This window comes from Biomphalaria glabrata, chromosome 7, assembly GCF_947242115.1.
Source record: "Biomphalaria glabrata chromosome 7, xgBioGlab47.1, whole genome shotgun sequence".
Lineage (NCBI taxonomy): Eukaryota > Metazoa > Mollusca > Gastropoda > Planorbidae > Biomphalaria > Biomphalaria glabrata.
This window is the reverse complement of record NC_074717.1, coordinates 16604882-16626305: the sequence shown is the minus strand read 5'-3', so window position 1 is coordinate 16626305 and position 21424 is coordinate 16604882. Positions and strand designations below refer to the sequence as shown.

At 36.6% G+C, this 21424-nt stretch overlaps 1 protein-coding gene across 6 annotated transcripts in view; it reads right to left on the bottom strand.

Moving 5' to 3' along the window:
• Positions 1-21424, bottom strand: part of LOC106078733 (cytoplasmic tRNA 2-thiolation protein 2-B-like) — a 115456-nt gene that overhangs the window by 80494 nt on the left and 13538 nt on the right. For all 6 annotated transcript variants that reach the window (XM_056036725.1, XM_056036724.1, XM_056036723.1 and 3 more), the window contains 2 exons: positions 17014-17085; positions 4461-4532 (listed from right to left, as the gene is read on the bottom strand). In XM_056036725.1, the coding sequence (XP_055892700.1) occupies positions 4461-4532; positions 17014-17018 (77 nt within the window). In that variant the 5' untranslated portion in view covers positions 17019-17085. The remainder of the gene's footprint in view (positions 1-4460; positions 4533-17013; positions 17086-21424) is intronic.

Sequence of the window (21424 nt, the reverse complement as noted above, 5' to 3'; positions counted from 1 at the left end):
AGACAATTTGGCTCCACAAGTTACGAATACCGAAGGAGATAGAAAGAGTCGACACCTCTAACGACGATCCACAAATGTTCGTCACCAACATGTCGATTTACTTCGATCGATGGGTAGACCTGTCAGAAGTGGATCACAAATATGAAACCCTCAGAGAACACATCATAATGGACGCTGTGATGGAAGCTTACAATAATAACGTGAAAACATGCGTCACAGAGCGAGAGCCAAAGACCAGCAGCAGCCTGATAGCACAACTAAGACAGTATAAGGCTGCACACCCAAGGGAAGTGTTAGCTAGAGAAAACCCAACTGCGGTATCAGCTTTTATGGTGAACAACGCTGCAAGAATGAGGACTCTAAGCCCTCTATATAAAAGAGAGAACGCTGACATAAGCCCAACATATACAGAAAGAAGAGAGGAAGCTAATGAAATGAGCCCAACATATAGATAACGAAGAAAGATGAAGAAATTAGCCCAACATATAGATATCGAAGAGAGAAAGACGAAGAAAGAGCCCAACACATAGATATCTAAGAAAGAACGAAGATAAGAGCCCAACCTATACATATAAGAAAGACACAGCTAAGAGCCCAACATATACATATAGAAGAGGGAAGGATGAAGAAAACAGCCCAACATATACCTGAAAGGAACGAGAATACAGACGTTATCAGTAAAAAGTTCGTTTCCAATGTCAAATTTCCGGTAGAACAAACCACACTACAGACTATTGCTTCTACAACCGACGCAATAGAGATTGGAACAACAGACCCAGAGATCGAGCGTTTGCTGCCAAACACGCTAATAAGCTGCAGGTATACCCAGGCTTTGTGGGAGAACAAATGACCAACGTACTGTACGATACAGGTGCAACCGCAATTTTAGTCGCAAAAGAATACGTCAACCCACACCCCGTCAACCCACAAGAGTACACCGGAAGAAGACAAGACTGTGTTGGTTACATTGGCCAAGTAACTACACATCTGGTAGCACGTATCAACATACACACACCGTTCATCAGTGGTTGGCATGAGGCTTTAGTACTAGATAATAACCCTGACAACATTGGCCTTATCATAGGCTGTATCAAAGGCTCTAAACCTTGCACAGTAGAAGAATTGAACAAGTGGAAAGAAAAATACACACAGAAATGTTCCATGGTTACTACAAGAGCTCAGAAGAAAGCAGAAGTGCTAAATATAAACGATAAGATACAAGTTCTTTATAACAATAAAAATGAAAATACAGAAAATAGCGATATGAGAAGCCATAATCAAGTAAACAACCCGAATGAAATCTCCACAGAAAGTCAAGACCCACTACAGATTAAAACAGAACAATTTGTCAGTGAACAGAAAAAGGATCCAGATCTAATAAAACTCATAGATAGTGAAGCTCCACCAAGACGAGGGTTAATCAAAATAGGCGAAGATGGTGTGTATGTGAGAGAAATTCATCTGAAAGCAGGCAAGACACAACAAATGCTAATTCCAAAGAAATATAGAGCAACAATTTTTTTAAAGCTTGCACATGACACCCCGTTTGCCGGACATATGGGAGTAAAGAGAACATTGAATAGAATCTTGAATGATTTCTTTTTTTTGCCTAGAATTATGCAAGAAGTCAAGGCCTATATAAAATCTTGCCATATTTGCCAAATACATGAAGCAGAGGGAACATATATGCAAGCTCCAATACAAACAACAGACTTAAGTGAAATGCCATTTGAGAAGATAGCTGTAGATATTAATGGAGCAATACCAGTAATATCCGGAAGAGGCCATCGCAACATATTGACTGTTGTAGACATGTGCACACGGTTTCCAGAAGCAATACCATTGAAAAGAATTTCTTCCGAAAATGTGGGAGACGCACTAGCAGCAATATTTGCGAGAACAGGTTACCCTCGGATAATACTGCATATGTACACACACACAAACACACATATTTTTTGCGGGGGGGGGGGGGGAAGAGAAAAATCCCCCCCCCCAGAAAAAAAAATCCTGGCTACATCCATGGACCTTACTGTGTGTTATGAGAACTGTATATTTTTCGTTAGTCTATTGTTGGTCTATGTTGTTTGCTCCGCTGTTCACGCAATATGAAAAACTACTTATTAATTGTTGTTTTAAATTATGTCTAACTTATATGTATACTAAATAGATTTTTTCTCTTGCAAACATTTGTGTGTGTAAATGTAGTAGTTAGTATGACAGAACTTACCTAACTTAGCAATACAAATGTGAAGAATTGTCCTATAGTATGACACGTGTGCACGAAAATGACGTTTACAAGATTACTATTCGTTTTAATTTAGGTCTAACTTATAATGCATACTAATTAGCTTTTTCTCTTTAAAAAAAACTGCTTGCATAACTGATTTTAAAAATTAGACTTTTCGCTTTCAGAAAAAAAAAAGTAGTGATGTCGGATTTTCAATATCTTTTTTAGTTTACGAGATCTAAACGGGACAGACGGACAAACATTTCGCACAAAACTAATAGCGTCTTTTCCCCTTTCGGGGGCCGCCAAAATACATAAAAAGTGCTTTAAAAAAAAACAAAGCTTAGATTAAACATTAATGCCTGAACTCAGTGGAGAGTTCACAATGTTAGTAATTGTGGGTACAATCTCATCTGAACATTCAAGGAGCAAGGGGGTTGGAATGAGATCAAGGTCACATGACTTATTTGGCATCTTTAAAATAGTACTCTTGACATAATCTTCAGATACACGCTAAAACTCGCAAAAAGGAGAATTTTGAAAAATTGGAGAGTGGTCAAGCTGTGATGAGAGGGATGACATGTCATGTCTGATTTGCTCAATCTTGCCAATGAAGAATCTATTGAAGGAATCAGGGAGTTCAGATACTGGGATAGATGACGGCAAACGTTCGTTATTAGCTCCCCCTAACATTTCAGCGGTGATCCTGAATAGCTACTTCGATGAATCAGAAGTTTCGATTTTTTGTCGAATATGACTAGCTTTTGCGTCTCTAATCATACGGTTAACCTTGTTTTTTTCTAGTATGTATATTTGTCGATGTATCGTCAGACCTGTCTTTTGAAATGTACGTTCGGCACGTCGGCGAATAAGTTTGGCAGTCTTTATGTCTTCTGTCATCCAGGGTGCAGATGGCCTAACTGAGACTGTACGAGTGACAAGAGGTGCATGGCTGTCCAGCAACTTTTTCAAGCAAGAATTGTAATTGCTGAGAACGTCTGTGTTGCTCTGTTGCAACAGCAAAGAGATCACGTCCATTTTGAAGAAGGCAATATCTATGGCTTTAAGTTTACGGGAAGTCACGTTTCTGTAACATGTCGTATTACCAAGTGTGTATTTACTCTCATTCCTTTATAAGGAATCCCTTAATTATTTATGTATTCCACCTCATTGACCAGAATATACTACTTCGGTAAAATCATATTAATTTACTTATTGTATACTTATATTAAGACATGGGTGAGTATTACTTGTTGATCTCTCCTTCCTTCTCGTCAGTATTTATGTAATGACTATTCACCGCGACTGGTGAACATTACTTGTATTATTACCTTATTACTTATTACTACTTGTTATTTCCCTTTATTGGATTTCCCATTATTATTGTTATATCCCTTGATGGGATACAATAATTATTTGTTAGCTCCCTTAATTTATGAGCCTAGCTTATAGTTTCCTTACATCATTCTGAAGATGTCCTTCCCAGAAATGCATCTACTTCCCAGTGGTGTCATTATATAGCTAACCGACTTATACATCATGTCGTTGCAGCTTTTATCTATAGGTAATCTGCACTTGGCGACTTATCGACTCGCTACTGATACTAGATTTGTTGATACCTCAGCCTTACTAATACATCACCTGCGTGCAAACAACAACGCTCGCCAAAGACCCGACGCTGGCTTTGCTGACAGTAGCCGCAGCTGATCCATGCCCCTACAAACAGTTGGACTACACACGGCCTAGATCCACTCCACCAGCAGACAGCGTTAGCACCAGTCTCCTTACGGCAGCACCGGACACAGGTAAGCTAAGAAGAAAAGCCTGATGACACTGGGACCACTTGGCCACAAGCATATAATGATATATTATATATACCATATAAATGTACTAGATCTCATCCCAGCTCACTGTAAAACATTACACCTTTTATTTTTTTTTTTGTATAATAAACCTGTATAATTTTACATCTATACATAGCATCTGTTGCCTGCATTTTTAACGCTGTGCCTGTATGTAATTTTGTGCAAGTGTGGGTTCTCAAACTCTAAAACCCCCTAGACGCACCAAAACGGCCACCTTTTACCCCCCCCCCTTGTCAGTCAGGTAAAAGAAATAATTTCAACTTAATCCGAAATTGGGTGTGGGAGAAATAACGTAACGTGTACAAACTTTTCACCAGACAGACAGGCAGACAGAATGAGTTTATAAAAGCTTTGTAAAAAATACTTACTTACAAAAAGCACCATGTAAATGTGAAACAGAGGTAATGGACTGATTACATTTCACACAATTATCATTTGAGCTAAAAAAAAAAAAAGAAATAATTTTAAAAAATATTGATATTGATAATAAGAGATAAAATATTACTAGATGTAGCAATTACCACAATAAGATCAACTGTTGATGTGACAGTATATCGTAATGTATTTAAATATTTAATGACAAAATAAAGTTTAGATAGATCATCTTGACTAAGTAAACTTTGACAACACAGTAAACTTCTATTTTTGCTTTTTTGCCTTGGTTAAAAATAATTGTATTTTAAATACCGGTAGTGTAATTAGTTTATAACAAAAGTTATAGCATCTAAATTTAGGCCTACTTGGCTGGTCATAATAAAAACTGCAAACTAGATAACTGATTTTTGAACTACTATCAAAAGACAACAGGCGCAGAAGGTGAAAAGATAACATAACGAGGGTTTTGTCCGCATTAGATGTAATTAAAACAAGATTACAAAGAGAGTTTGTGTTATCACACAAACTCAGAGGCGGCCCCCATCGAAGTCACCAATGGACCAGGAATATTAAAACCATAATATTGTTTTGGTCGTGTTTAAAGTAATACATTTTTAAAAATCATTTGACGTTATTTTTTACTTAAAGCAATCAGTGCAACACCACGTCTTTCATAATACTCTACTTACTCTTATGGAATAAGTAGAGTAGCGTTAACTGATTACCTAAGAATAGCATGGAAACCTCCCGATACAGTGTCGGTGGCACCTAGTGCGGTATCACCCCTCGCCCCCCCCAAGCGACGCCAGTGCTCCAAGATACCTACCTCTTCCCACAATTTCGATTGGATATATTGGAATAGACGGGCTAGGAAATTACAAAAAAAAAATGAGCCCGCATAACTAAACCGGTTTCCCATGCGAACAGCATAGCTCACTATTACCATGGCCGCCACTACCTATTGTGCAATGTGTGCATTGCACGCAGGCGGAAACCAAAACATTATTCCAAGGTTAACGGTACCTTTATTTTTTTTTTTTTTTTTAGTTTAATGAAAAAATACTCAAATATTTAATATTTTATATAAATTCTAATTATTCCATTATCCTTTGAAAATTTAAAAAAAAAAACGATATTCGTACATAAGAAGCTATTTTGGAAACTTCATAATAAAAAAATAAGGTTACAAAGACAGTTTGTGTTTTGTTTGTGTGAAAACACAAACTCAAAATCGGCCCCCGTTTTTGGTCCACCCAGGCAGGCTTCAACATTTTCAGAAAGAACATCCGAATGAAATTATATCAAAGACAAATGACAGGTAAGAATGGAGAAAGAAGGTTGACAGATCTTGTGTAGTGCCCCCAACAGATGAAAGGATAGGTTAAAGTGAATGTAAAGTTAGATGTAAACCTGGCCTAACTAGTTACCCTTTCAGACCTTGTGGTCTATAGGGCAGATGATGTAAAGTTCATCAGTTTTTGTGGCCTACGGTTAACGAGAGTGTTATGTAGCCAGAGTTTTCCTTCTCCTAGGTGGGTAGCCAGCCATGGCTAACGAGCCCATCCTGCCCGAAGCTTACTGGTTAAGGCGCCAGTTACTCGCCTTTTCCCCTTCTCCTGTTAGTGAGAACAGTTCCGCCGGACTCAATCTAAGCCACACGTGAAGGCCAGGAGTTGGACTGGTTGTCAGAGGCTATTTGAGAAGCATGCCATTAGGAAGCATTTTATAGGTAGTGGAGTGCTTACATCCATTACCACTTCCGGCAATGACAACCTTGTGGAACCCACCTAGGAGAAGGAAAACTCTGAATTCAAAACTCTGTTGCCTTGCAGCTATACCCAATCATGGGAAAGGCTTCGGGAGTCAGGAGCTGGCGACCCTAAGGCAGTTTGCAGCACCCAGTCCTGCACTGCAGTTTCTTTGGATACATCAGCTACGTGGAGAGGGGGGAACTGATGTGTGGGCGACATCGTTCCGACCACAGCTAACGCCCGGGCATTCATCTCATTTCCATGAGATGATCCATAGTCGCTTCGCGACTGAAGGAGGCCATATCATGTAGCCTGCACAACGACCAACCGCCTTTACTTTTCCCCAAACTAATGTCAGGTACTCATTAGAGCTGGGTGGACTCAGAGGCGCCCAAAATTCCGAAGTTGAAAATCCCAGTCTTCACCAGGATTCGAACCTGGGACCCCCATTTCGAAAGCCAAGCGCTTTACCGCTCAGCCACCGCGCCTCCCCTGGCCTAACTGATGTCATATAATTGATGTTATTGTTTTGAAAAGGCTCAATCTCTTATTCGTATCCTCAAGAACTTAGTATAACAGAACTTACATAACTTAACAATACAAATATAAAAACAAAAATTTTTGACAAAAAATCTACAACCATTTGCATAAATGTGTTAAAAATATGGAGAACAGTCGTCTCCCCTAATAAAGAGCCTTAAGTGTTTGAGTGTTTGAAAGTTAATAGTTGTGGTGTATTTTTATGAAAAAACTGCTTGCATAAGTGATTTTAAAAATGAGATTTTTCGCTTTCAGAAAAGAAAAAAGTAGCCGTTGCATCAGAACCTTGAATGGTCTAAAATATTGTGATGTCGGATTTTCACTATCTTTTCTAGTTTACGAGATCTAAACGGGACGGACGGACAGGCATTTCACACAAAACTAATAGCGTCTTTTCCCCTTTCGGGGGCCGCTAAAAATGAAGCAACGTGTGAAGGATTCCCACTGGTTTTTCCACAGGCGCCTCTATTTCTGACCTTGAATTTTCGCGGGTTTTCTGTAATATTTGTTTCGAATGACACTTAAAGAAGCAGATCAGTCAAAAAAAAATTTTTATTCTTAGTCTACTGACTCTACTTACTACATATGAATATATGAATAAAAAATAATACATATACACGTATTGTTGTTGGGGGGGGGGAATGTTTTATTTTCATTGTAGCTATTAATCCGTGTTTGAATATTACCAATGTTTATAAATTAAAATATCAAAATATCTTAAGTAAGAGACGTCGTTTCATCTTCTAATAAGACCTTGTCAAATGTTTATGCAAGAGGCGTAAGCTACAATATGGGTTAAAAAAATTTTGAAGATAACATTTCAAAACGTCTCCGCTAGTGTGATTCTTCTGGATTTTCTTATCTGATATTGGTCGAATTTCTTCCGACTATTACACTATTATAGTGACGATTTTGTGCGAAAAAAGGTCCGCGACAGAGACGTTGTACGTAGCACGAAGATGATCTTAAAAAAGATCACGCCCATTACAGACGTCCGTGTGCTATATATAACCTAGATATCCCTAGATACTATTGACCAGGGCTGTCTCTTTATTATTGTATTTTTTTACTGGGATGAATAGTGCGTTCCAAAACAAAACTCATTACTGTCGGCCTTTTTTATATTCTTTCTTCTTGTTACGAGAAAAAGGGGTAGACGCTAGGAGAAAGAATTTCTGAGAAGAAAAAAAAAAGCTTGAAACGGCCGAATACGCTCAGCGCCGTGCCCGGCCCCAAAATCAGACCCTTGCAGAAACCCGCTTAATGTTGTTCTATCTCCATAAAGAACTTCTATAACTATTTAAATTATGTAGGCAACACTAATTCCAAAAAAAAAAAAAAAAACAAGGTTACAAAAGACAGTTTGTGTGGAAACAAACTCGAAATCGGCCCCCGAATTGGTCCACCCAGACAGGCTTCAATATTTTCAGAAAGAACATCCGAATGAAATTATATTAAAGACAAATGAGAGATAAGAATGGAGAAAGAAGGTTAACAGATCTTCTGTAGTGCCCCAACGGTCCAGCAGATCAAAGGATAGGTGAAAGTGAATGGAAAGTTAGATGTGAACCTGGCCTAACTAGTTGCCCTTTCAGACCTTGTGGTCTATAGGCAGATGATGTAAAGTTCATCAGTTTGTGTGGCCTACGGTTAACGAGGGTGTCATGTAGCCAGCAAAACGACCAACCGCCTTTACTTTTCCCCAACTAATGTCAGGTTAGAGCTGAGTGGACTTAGAGACGTCCAAAGATTCCAAAGTTGAAAATCCCAGTCTTCACCAGGATTAGAACTCGGGACCCCCGGTTCGGAAGCCAAGCGCTTTACCGCTCAGCCACCGCGCCTCCCCTGGCCTAACTGATGTCTCATAACTGATCTAATTGTTTTGAAAAGGCTCTATCTCTAATTCGAATCCTCTATAATAAAAAAAAAAAAAAAAAAAAAGGAAAATTAAGTTTACAAGATTACTGTTCGTTTTAAATTAGGTCTAACTTATAATGCATACTAATTAGCTTTTTCTCTTAAAAAAAAAACTGCTTGCATAACTGATTTTAAAAAATTAGATTTTTCGCTTTCAGAAAAAAAAAATAGCCGTTGCATTAGAACTTTGAATGGTCTAAAATATTGTCATGTCGGATTTTCAATATCTTTCTTGTTTACGAGATCTAAACGGGACGGACGGACAGACATTTCACACAAAACTAATAGCGTCTTTTCCCCTTTCGGGGGCCGCTAAAAAATGACTCTTTTTAGTGAAATCTCATTATGTAATTTTGGATTTTTAACAGTGTTAAATTACTATAAATGAAAAATAAAACTTAAATATTGTGTTATTATTATGAATACGTTGTTTTTTTTTCTTTTTCATTACATTCTTAGAAAAACTCACGGACCTCACTGTAGGAGCCTACATTGCTCCTCTAGGTCCCCAGTTTCTAAGGGCGATCTCGAACGAAAACTTTGTCATGGAGGGGATCGCCACCCGAAAATGTTTGAAAAACACTGCTGAACATGTTTTATTTCAAGTCATTGTATAAGAGACTTGTACTTAGGATTATTTATTTTATATCAAGTCAATAAAGATAAGATAATTTTATTGATCCAAACAAATGAAAATTCAGTTTGACTACAATTGACAACCTCAGCGTAACTACTTTACAACAAACAATATTGATTAAAAATTCGAACAACCTTCACACGCGAAAACACATACACATTCACAACCAGCGCTTTATGAGTTTGGCTTCTATGTACTTCTCGATGACGACAGCTGATCTTGTAACACTCTGACCGATAGTAGAATAAAGGAGTTTTTAAATCTTTCTGTTTTAGTCCTAATGAAAAGGAGACGACCACTTCGTTCAGATCTTATGTGCAGGTTGTCTTTAAGAATCGTGAATGTTTTGGAAATGCATCTTTCTTGAAAAAGCTCTTCAAGAGATGGTAGCTGTATTTGAGTGATTTACGATGCTTTTTTAATTAGTCTATTAAGTCTGTCTTTGTGCCAGTGAACTATTACCATACCAGCAGGTGATGGCAAAGTTGATTAGACTGCTGATAGTTGCTGTGTAGAAGAGTTTGATTATTGTTTTGTCTGTGTTAAATTTTCTTAGCTTTCTGAGATAGAAGAGTCGCTGGTGAATTTTCTTGTACATGTTTTGACAGTGTTCACTCCATTTCTGTTTGTTGTTGATAGTTATACCTAGATATTTATATTCTTGTACTTGTTCGATGGGTTGATTATTTATCTGAATTTCTACAATATGGACTTTGTTTTTCCTGAAGTCAATAATCATTTCATTAGTTTTCTGAACATTTAAAATTAGAAAGTTATCTATATACCATTGGTAAAAGGTGTTAATTGTTGAATGGTACATATTTTCGTCACCTGCAATAAGGCCAATGATTGATGTGTGGTCAGTAAGTTGTATGATGGGAGTGTCAGCTGATGAGCTCTGAATGCCATTTGTGTATATGGTATACAATACTGGTGACAGGACGCACCCCTGCGGCGCTCCAGTGCTAAGCTCTCTCGTGCCTGACACATGCCCGTTCACTTTTACATATTGTGGCCATTGTGGGCGTTTGATAAGAAAGTTTAGAATCCAAGCTTGTATGTTTTTGCTAACGTTCAATTCAGATAGTTTTTGTATCATGCGAGGTGGTTGCATGGTATTGAATGCGGATGAAAGATCTACGAATAATACTCTGGCGTAGTGTCTCTGAGTATCAAGATGATGGTATAGACAATTCAGCATAAATAGTATTGCATCTTCTGTACTTCTTGGCGGTTTGTAAGCGAACTGGTGCGGATCGAGACGTGTTTCGGCTTCTTTCAGTAGATATTTTAAAATCATTTTCTCCAGGCACTTCATAGGAATTGATGTAAGGGCTACGGGACGTAGGTCGTTGTTGGAAGCAATGAACTTCTTTTTGGGTAATGGAATTATTTCAAATGTCTTCCAAATGGAAGGTATTTTGTGCGTTTGCCAGGACTTGTTGAATACAGCACAAAAGATATAAGCCAGTTGTTCCGCACATAGTTTTACAAGTTTGCCACTTAATTTATCGGGTCCCGAGGCTTTAGCGGTGTTTACTTGTTTAAATATTTTAGTCACTTCTTAATTATTAAACAGTTCTTGAGACTGCATTATGCCGTTTTCAAATGATGCCAATAAATCACGGTGATCTTTCTCGAAGTTGTGGCAGTCAAATCGGCTGTAGAAATCATTGGCAAATTTGTTATTGTCAGCGACGCACATTGGTTCGCGCTTTGGTATATAGCCAGTAATTTGCTTCAAGCCACTCCAACAAGCTTTAGAGTTATTTTTCTTGAAAGAGCTTTCAATTTTTTCCTTGGTTCTCTCTTTTCCTTCAAATAATGTCTTTTTTAAGGGCTTTTTTGGCTGAGATGAAGTCAGAAGAACTGCTATTGAACATTCTTTTCTTGCATAGAATCGCTTCCTTAATGTCTTTGGTCATCCAGGGTCTATTATAACTGCATATTTTAATTTTCTTCTTTGGTACAATTATGTTTTCACAGAACTGGATGTACGAATTAACGGTTGTGGTAAGTTCATCTATGTCAGGGCAGTTGTTTACAAACATGTCCCAAACTGTTTACTCCAGACAGCTTTGTAGTTGTAAGACAGCGTCGTCAGACCATGACTGGGTGGACTGTACTATGGGTTTTGTTGTTTTTAAAACCGGTTTGTACGTGGGTGTAAGATGGATCATTGTGTGGTCCGACTCTCCGAGGGGGAATAGCGATCGAGATGTGGAGGCCATTTGTATGTTGCTATAATACATGTCCAAGGTTTTATCGTGCCTTGTAGGACAATCAACATATTGACTATATGTTGGCAAGTGTTGAGCTAACGAAAGATGATTGAAATCTACCATAACTAGTCGGACAGCATCAGGACTTTTCATCTATACATTGAGTACAATGTCTATTATATGTTCTGTTGCTTTCTCTGTGTTGGCTGAGGGTGGTATATACACAAGTATGACGTAGATTTGTGTAAACTCTCTCGGCAGGTAGTATGGCCTGAGATTGATACATAGTAGTTCAATATCGGTCGTACACCGGTCGTACACACTTTAGTTTTGATTGAAATATTGTTGACACAGCAATACTGTTTATTTGAAGAAATGACCAGTCCTCCCCCTCTTGTTTTGCCACTATCTGTTGTTCTGTATGATCTGTACAAAAGAAACGCATCCAAGTCTACTGATGTGTAAGGAATACTTTCATTTAGCCATTTTTAAGTTAGACAGATTAGCGATCTTTCACGAATTGGTAGAAATGTCTGCAGCAACAATCAAGTTCGTCGATTTTGTTATTTAGTGATCTAACATTGCCCATGACAATAGGAGGCAGATAGCCCCTTTTTCCTGTTTTCCTGCTTTTGGGAAAAAAACATTCAGCGTCTAGTTGCTTCATTTTGTCTTAAATGTGTGTTGGATAAATTTGTAGGCACCTCCGAATCCGCGCATGTCAGATGATTGTAGACAAAATGCACATCTCTCCAAAAAAATATAATCGTGATAATCATTATCAAAGTTTACGAAACGTTGAAAAAGTTTGATAGTCAAAAGCTTCTGTGTTTCGAGTCACTATATTCTGCATTTAATGGTCCATATCGGTTGTTTTGGGAATAAATAAATAAAGACATTACAGGTTCAAAAGGAGTAAATAAAAATAATAATAATAATAATAATCTTTATTGTCCGTATGGAAATTCGTCTTACAATTTGTGCATTACACCAAACAAAAAACATTATAACTATAAGAAACCAAAGTATACATTCACACCAGACTCACTCATAATTTACATGTGACAAAGATTGTTCCTATTTAATGATTTGATTGCCAGGGGAACAAAAGAGTGTTTGTGTCTGTTTGTCTTTGCTATCGGTGTCTTGTATCTCTTTTGTGATAGTAAAATCACAAAATCCTGACACAAAGGGTGGTTCTTTATTTCGAGGATCTTGTTAGCTTATATTTTATAGATGTTTGTCTCAAACAACTGCCCAAATGGGGTTTGTTTTTTGCCAATGATTTTAACAGCAACATTTAGGATTCTATAAAGTTTATTTTTATTTTTAATGCTCAGATTACCATACCAGGCAGTGATATTGAAACTTAAAATATTGCAGATGTGAGCGTGATAAAACATAGCCAAGGCCTTTTCGCTAACATTAAACAGGACAGTTTTCTTAGTAATCTTAATCTTTGCTGCCCTTTTTTGCTGATATAATAAGTATTTGCAATAAAATTTAGTTTATTGTCTAGGATAGTACCAAGGCATTTAAAAGTTTGCACTATTTCAATAGTCTCCCCAGCTACAGAAACAATATCACTTTGCTTCTTTTCCCTACGAAAATCGATTATCATTTCTTTGTTTTTTTCTACATTTAATAATAAAAAATTATCTTTACAGTATTTTTCAATGTGTTCTATTTCTCTGAAATACTCATTTACGTCTGAGCTCTCTGAGAGCAGAGCAAGAAGAGCCGCATCATCAGTGAATTTTGTGAAGGAGCAAAAAGGACTATAGGATTGAAAATCATTGGTGTACAAAATGAACCACAATAGCGATGTCACAGCCCCCTGGGGCACCCCTGTGTTAACTATGTGTGCATTTGATATAACATTGTTTACCCTAACCCTCTGAGATCTCTGGGTCAAAAATTCATTAGCCCATAGTATTATGTATGGACTAATCTTCAACGCTTTCATCTTTTCAATGAGTAAATGAAGTTGTATAGTGTTAAAAGCTGAGAGAAATCTATAAAGAACAATCTTACATAAGTGTTCGGTAAGTCCAGATGTTTGTAGACACAATTTAAAATATTTAGGATGGCATCGTCTACACTTTAGACTTTAGAGCAACCTTCGCTACAGAAAATAAACTGGTGTGAGCCTCCTAACCTAACCCTAACCCCAGCTTGTTAACAGAATGAATTAAAATATCTATATAATTAAAACTTGTTATTGATATTTTAACCGATCTTTATGTTATGTCGTTCCCCTGTTAGCCGATTGGGTGGGGTAGGGGCGAATACATCTAGTGCCCTTCCCACATAAACCCTTTGCAAAAATCATCACCCAATATAAGAACACAGGTGACAGAAGCGACTGCAACAACTACAAGGGAATCTCTCTAATAAGCATTGTAGGCAAAGTCTTTGCTCGAATGAGACTTTCCAGGCTAGAAAACTTGCTGATCGAGTCTATCCAGAATCACAGTGCGAATACGCTCAGGGAGATCCACAATTGACATGATTTTCCCCATCATTCAACTTCCGGAAAAGTGCAGAGAGCAAAGAATGCCTTTGTACATTGCATTCGTCTACCTGACAAAGGCCTTTGATCTAGTCAGCAGAAATGGCCTCTTTAAAAATCTTACAGCTGATAGGCTGTCCACCCAAGCTGCTAAATATTATTGTCTCTTTCCACCAAAATATGATGGGTACAGTACAGTTCAACGGCGCCTGCTCCGAAAGTTTCAGTATCAACAGCGGAGTTAAACAAGGATGTGTCCTGGTCCCAACCCTCTTTGGAATAATCTTTTCAATGCTAATCAACCACGCGTTTGCCAAATCCACTGAAGGCATATATCTGCATTCCAGATTCCATGGCAAACTTCTAAATATTGCCAGACTGAGGGCCAAAACTAAAACTAGAACCACCCTCATGAGAGATTTGCTCTTCGCGGACGACGCAGCGGTAGTGACACACTCACAATTGGAGCTTCGGTTACTAATGTCCTGCTTTTCTAAGGCTTGCAAAGAGTATGGCCTAACCATTAGCACAAAGAAAACTAATGTTATTGGACCACCTGCTACAGCACCACCATCCATCCTCATTGATGATAACAAGCTGGATGCCGTAAACGAATTCTGCTACCTTGGATGTACAATTCAATGTGACCTGTCACTAGAAGAGGAGATCAAAAAACGCTTAGGGAAGGCCGCATCAACCTTCGCTAGACTCCGACCAAGAGTTTGGGAAAACCAGAATCTCACCACAGCGACCAAAATGGAGGTCTACAATGCATGCGTTCCTAGCACGCTTTTGTATGGCAGTGAGTCGTTGACTACCTACATAAAACAAGAGAGAAAACTAAACTCATTCCACTTGCGCTGCCTTCGAAGGATCTTAAAAATAACATGGTAAAAAAGAATGTGTAATACTGAGATACTCGCGAGAACAGGCCTTCCCAGCATCTTTACGGTCCTCAGGCAACGCCGCGCTGGCTCGGACATGTTCGCCGGATGGAGGACAATCGCATCCCGAAAATCATTCTGTACGAGCAACTTGCGTCTGGCTAAAGAAAAACTGGTCTCCCCAACTCCGTTACGTTGATGTGATGAAAAGGGATGTAAACATTGATACTGACCATTGCGAAGAGATAGCCTTAGACTGAAAGAGTTGGAGAGAGACTTTGTTTTGGAAAATTTAGAATTAATACGAAATTTTTCATTATAAGAGTAACAATTGAGATGAGTTCTAAACTCAAATGTTATTTTCCTAGACACTTTTTTCCAACCTTTACTAATACTGATATTTTTCTATTTTATAAAAAAAAAAATGGGGACTATAACTCACAATATAGATTATACTTGAATCCTAAAAATGCAAAATATTTTAAAGTAGAATCTAAATGGTCCACTTAATTTCTCTTCCCACTTCCGAATTTTTTTGTTTAGAGCTTTGAATTATAGTTCTGTAACAAACCAAAGTTACAAACATGCCTACTGAACAAAATGTATCACTTACAAATGAGATTTTAAAAAAAAATCTTATGAATATATGATGAATACAGTAGAATGCGTTTCTGCAGTGAAGAATGCAAGAAAACGCTTTTGGCGTCGGAGCTTCGCCCTGGACGCCACTGGGGGAGCTTACAGCGCTTCCCCAGACCCCCTAACTGTCAAAAGAAAGGCTGTAAAACATGGCTGTTTTTTTTATTTTTATTATTTTTCGAATATTTTTTTTTTTAGGCGGCGATCATCAAAGCCTTAATCTAAATATGTAGGGTATCTTATATTTTCAAGGAATTAATCGGTTGTATTTCTAGAATATTTTTAAAATATTTTTCAAGTAAAACATTTTTCAAAAGGTCCTTTTTTAAAAAAATGAATAATGAGCTGTAGATGTCACAAATGCGTTTCTGCAGTGAGGAATGCAAGAAAACGCTTTTGGCTGGGGGAGCTTACAGCGCTCCTCTAGACCTTCTAGCTGTCAGGAGAAAGGTCTCAACATGGCTGCTTTGCTTTGTTTTGTTGAGAAACACTGCATTATTTTTTAGTTAAGAAATTACAATATATATTATATGGCGGAGGTGCGAAGAAACCCCCTCCCCCTGAAAATTTATCCTAGCTAAGCCTTTGATACCTATTACTGAGATAAGGTGCAAAAATTTGCTGCTTTTCAAATTCAGCTTAATAATGACCATGAATTTCTTTTTTTGTATATCATTTTAAAGTATATATTACTGGTATTTTAAATAATCTAAAAAGTAAATGGTCTTTTGTTATGAGTGAACATTGTTCGAATCTTTATTGAAACTGGAAATAAAAAAAACAGGAAGTTTGGAAAACAACAGCAAGAAATGAATGGCACAGAGTATTGAGATTGTCAACTCTTCATGGGTGGTAGGTGGAAACCGAAAGTTGGACGAGTATTGCGAAAATAGCTACCGGTACAAAGATAGTTGTAGAAATTTGACAGCTTATTTATATTTTGGGGAAAAAATACTTGAATTGGCCACACAGTAAAAACTCTAGTTATAATTTAATTGTAATAATTGTATAATTAAATTTGGATATTTGTTAAAAAAAAAACAACAGCTTTAGCAAGAAGTACCCCTCTTATGAAAGATGTTTCTTTGTATTTGGTAAAGAGTAAATGAACATTTTGACCACTGTCTTATGTAGACATGAAATTCCAGTCCACATGCCCTTATAAAATCATTAGCTGGACTGTTAATAGACATGATGTGCAAAAGCTCACTGGAAAGACTTTTTTTTTTGCAAAATTGAAGAATTTCAAGAAATAATAGACCACCATAAGTCTCATTAAGTAGGAATGTATTTTAATTTTTTTTTAAATATTATTTGTTTACAATTCATTAAGATTATATTTTCAAAAAAAAATAAAACTAGAACCATTTTTGGATAACAATAAATTTATGTAACTTTAACAATAATTTTGAGAAATATTTATTTATTCAAAATAATTATTTACCTCATTGTTAGTTTGTTGTTTTATTCCAATACTGTATGCTTTTCCTCACTGATGATTAACACATCAAATTTCCTAGTATAAAAAAAAAGGTAATAACAGTATTTAATACATTTAAAGTAAGTTTATGCATCACAATGAAGATATTTATTTTAAACAGCATTTAAATTATTGCATTATACATTAAATGATGTACTTGGAGCTATTGGCAGTATTGGGCCTAGGAAGGCCCGTGGAGAGTTTTCCCTTAATTCCCATGACCTTTGTATTTTTGGTTTGGATGGAGAGAAGTTCTTTAACCTGATCTTCACAACAGGTCTCTCACTCCGCGTTGGAGGTGAGCTTAGCGGCAGTCTTTTTTTGAGTTGGAGGAGGAGCAGGGGGTGGTGGGGTCAGTCTGTGTTGCTATGGACTTTCCTATCTTAACCACTGGTACATCCGTTTCACTGTTTCAAAACAGGGCAGTCCTTGAAGTAAGCTGAGTGGCCAGCATGACAGTTAAGGCATTTGAACTGGGCTGTGCAGCCCTTGTTCTATGACAGCACATCTGGCGCACAAAGTGTTCTTTTTGCAGACTGCCGTGTCCATAAACATAGCACTTAAAGCACCTCATGGGTTAGGTATGTAGGGCCCATTGAAACTCATAGGTGTCTTGTCTTAACGTACTCTGGTGGTGTACTAGTTTCTAATGTGAGGATAATTTTTACTTCTTCACCATCCCTACGCCTGGTAATGCAACGGGCATAGGTGACTTCCATCCATTACCGGTATTTCCTACTCGGAACATTCCAGCAGGTCTCAAGCTGATTAAATCTCAGCTGATGCTCAGACTCTTGTGTGGCATGACTTCCACGTGGAGATCAAAGAGTCTCCTGCATCGTAAAAGCCACTCGGATGTCCAGCATGAGCTTACCAGAATTACACAGGTGCTATATTCAGTCAGCTGCTGCATTGGCCCTGTGTTCGATACAGCAACTCGCTGATTAAAGTGATTTACCCTCTAGCCATCGCCCTCCAGCATAGGTTGATGACCCATGCTAGTAGTTCAGCATGACCAGCCAGTTGACCCAGAGCAAACATCTGGGCCTCAGGTCTAGAGGAACATAGAGCCAAAGTACTGTGTTGTAGTAGCTTATTCTCAGATAAGCAACTACTCAAATACCAGGATCTCTTTATCCCCCCTTACCCATCGCAGTCCAGGGCAAACGGACTGGTCTCAAGAAGTAAGGAGATTTTTAAGTTAAGGAGAAAGTGATGGGTAATGAAGGCAGGCCGAGGTAAAGAGGAGCAGACACAATGATAGAAAAGAAGCAAAGAGGCGTGCAGTTTAACAGTATGCCTCGTGACGCAATCATGAAGTAATGGAATCTAAAAATTAATAAATACATTTGATAAATGTACAGAATGTTTTAAATGATTTGGTTGTAAAAAGAAAACCATTATATTTTAAAATACTTCAAAATGTCCTCAGCGACTAAATGATGGTTCCACGACAATTCGTTCACCCGACTTATCGCTCATCGACAATTTATTCACAAACAGTTGGTTCACTGACAAATCGTTCACTGGATAGTAACATGTATATTTTCATTGCATGTTTATTTTTTTACATTAAAACATTTGTAGCTATTATTTATAAAAAAAAAATTTTTTTGCTTGCTAGAGATGTTAATTTTTAGCTGTCCCTGTAGGGAAAAAGCCGCAATTAGGTTTGTGCAAAATGTCCGTATCCCACACTCAGATCTCAAAAAAACAGAAAAGGAATGAAAAATATTATTTCACCATGCGATGCGGCTTGCAAAGTTTAGGTGAAACGGCTACTTTTGGTTTTCTAAAAGAAAACCGTTTAGTTTATAAAATTAATTATGCAAGCGGTATTTTTATATAAATACATACATTTAAGGGAGCTAATGTTACATTATGTTAACAAAGAATGATTTTTTTTTTTTGTATTTTCAGTATCACTAAGTCAAATATATTTATAAAATGTACAAGAAATGTTCTTAACAAATATAAATATTAGTTAACTGTGTTTTTTTCTGGTCAACTAGCTGCTAAAATTATAAGAAAACATTTATTGTTGTTTATAAAGGCTAAGAATGCACTTTGTATGTAAACATCACGCACATTTGTTAAAATGGACTTTTTATGCAGCGAATTTCATGCAATAGCGTGACGGCAAGGCGTGGTACTAAACTAGTTCCCTCAAAAATTTTTAATAATCATATTTATTTTAGTGCCCCCATCAGGACTTATTTTTGTGCATTTTGTCTGTTGGTCGGTTTGTCAGTCACATTTAGATTTTAAAAAAAAACACTTAAAGCTATTGAAAATCTAATTTAACCTTTAATGTTCCTTCCAAAACATTGCAATAGTTTTAAGTATCTATAATAAATTGTTGCGGGTGTTTTTGTGAAAAACAAATCAATGTCAAAAAACACATGATCAACCATACGTTGTTCCAGTTTTTTAATTTAAATAACATATAAATGCTAAATGAAAATCTCTATATTGACTTATATTTCATTAACTATTAAGTTGTTCCGGATATTGTTTTATAAAAAATAAATTATGTCAAATGATTGTTTGAAATCGCATAAGTGACTTACATTATACTTATATTCTTGGACAATACGAATTATAGTTTAATTATCGATATCAAATTGTTCCGTATTTTCAACTTAAACTTACACAGTAGGTTGTTGTTTTTTTTCTTCAAAAATATCGACCAATAGGTTTTATTTTTCAAAAATATCGACAATAGGTTGTTCATGATTTTAAAATAAGGAAGTAGTTTACTAGAAACGATTATTGATAATCACTTTTTAATTTTCTTGCTGAAACATAGGCCTAAAGCTGTTTTTTTAATATGTTCCGGATTTTTATTTGAAAGAGAAATCGACCTACATTACTTTGATTTTCTTACAAATCGTCGCCAAAATCCTTTCGAATTTTATATGAAAATTCTACTAACGCTAAATAACTGAAAACCCTTTTCTAATAAATAAAACAAATAACTTCTCATTTACAAAAATTGGTTGTTCCGGAATTTTTTATGAAAAACATTTTAACTCTGTAAAATCGCACTTCTCTCTTACACTACATTTAATTTTCTAGCTAAAACGTTACAAAATCTAATTATCGTTAATATTATGTTCCCAGTTTTAAGGAAAACAACTTCCTAACACCAAAGTATGGTTTGAAAATCTCTCCACAAGGCTATAGTACATCTAATTTTCATACGAGACCATCTCAAAAAGTAAAGAAAAGTTCCCTTTTCAGACCTTGTGGTCTATAGGGCAGATGATGAAAACGTCATCTGTTTCTGAGGCCTACGGTTAACCAGGGTGTCATGTGGCCAGCACAACGACCAACCGCCCTTACTTTTCCCCAATTAATGTCAGGTATCCATTAGAGCTGGGTGGACTCAGAGGCGCCCAAATATCCCGAAATTAAAAATCCCGGTCTTCACCAGGATTCGAACTCCAGATCCCAAAAATGTAATTAACGGTATTAGATTTATCTGGAATTCTCTTACTATATATATATATAAACATCCGGAACAATCTATTATAGATATTTAACTATTGCAATGTTTCAGAAGGGAAATCAAAGGTTAACAGATTTCCAATAGCTTTTAGTCTAACTAGCACAATGTGACGTAATGGATTTTTTTTCTTTGACGTCATATGGAGTTAATTCTTTAGATGAAATACTAAAATAACTCGAAGCACCAATGTCTATGAACCATCGACAATTTGCTCGTAATGATAAAGACATTTTTTTTGGTCTAACTAAGCCGTGTGACATTATATGGAATGAATTCTTCAAATGAAATGTTAAAAGAACTCTGTGCATTAATGACTAAATGTTTATTAGACCTCGTCATATTTCTCGTATTATAAAAAGACATACTAGCTAGATTTAGATCTAATCTAAAGTGTTTACAATTGAGCTAGATTTTTTTTACACTAGATCTAGATTTTTAAACTAGATTTACATTTATATTCTAATTAAAATCATTGTAGATTTTTAGGTATAGAATTTCTATGTCTAGTTTAGAATTATATAGACTAAATCAATTTAATTACAATTTCTAGACTAAAGTGTAGATGTTTTATTTCCAAATGTCTAGATCAATATTGCAATATTATAAAATACTAAAAGTAATATACGGTACTGTTATAACCCTAGTGGCGGACTGAAAGGGTTAATGTGTATGCGGCTGTCACAACATTTTGATGGTATGATGTGTTGTGATGCCGGGGATTTTACTTGAATTCAATAGTTAACAAAAATGACGATCTAGAATTACAATTGATGATTCTTTTGATAAAACAAAACTCTGGAACTTTATTTAAACACAACGTAAGTACAGTTTATGTACAAATTACTAATCAATGAGCATGGAACA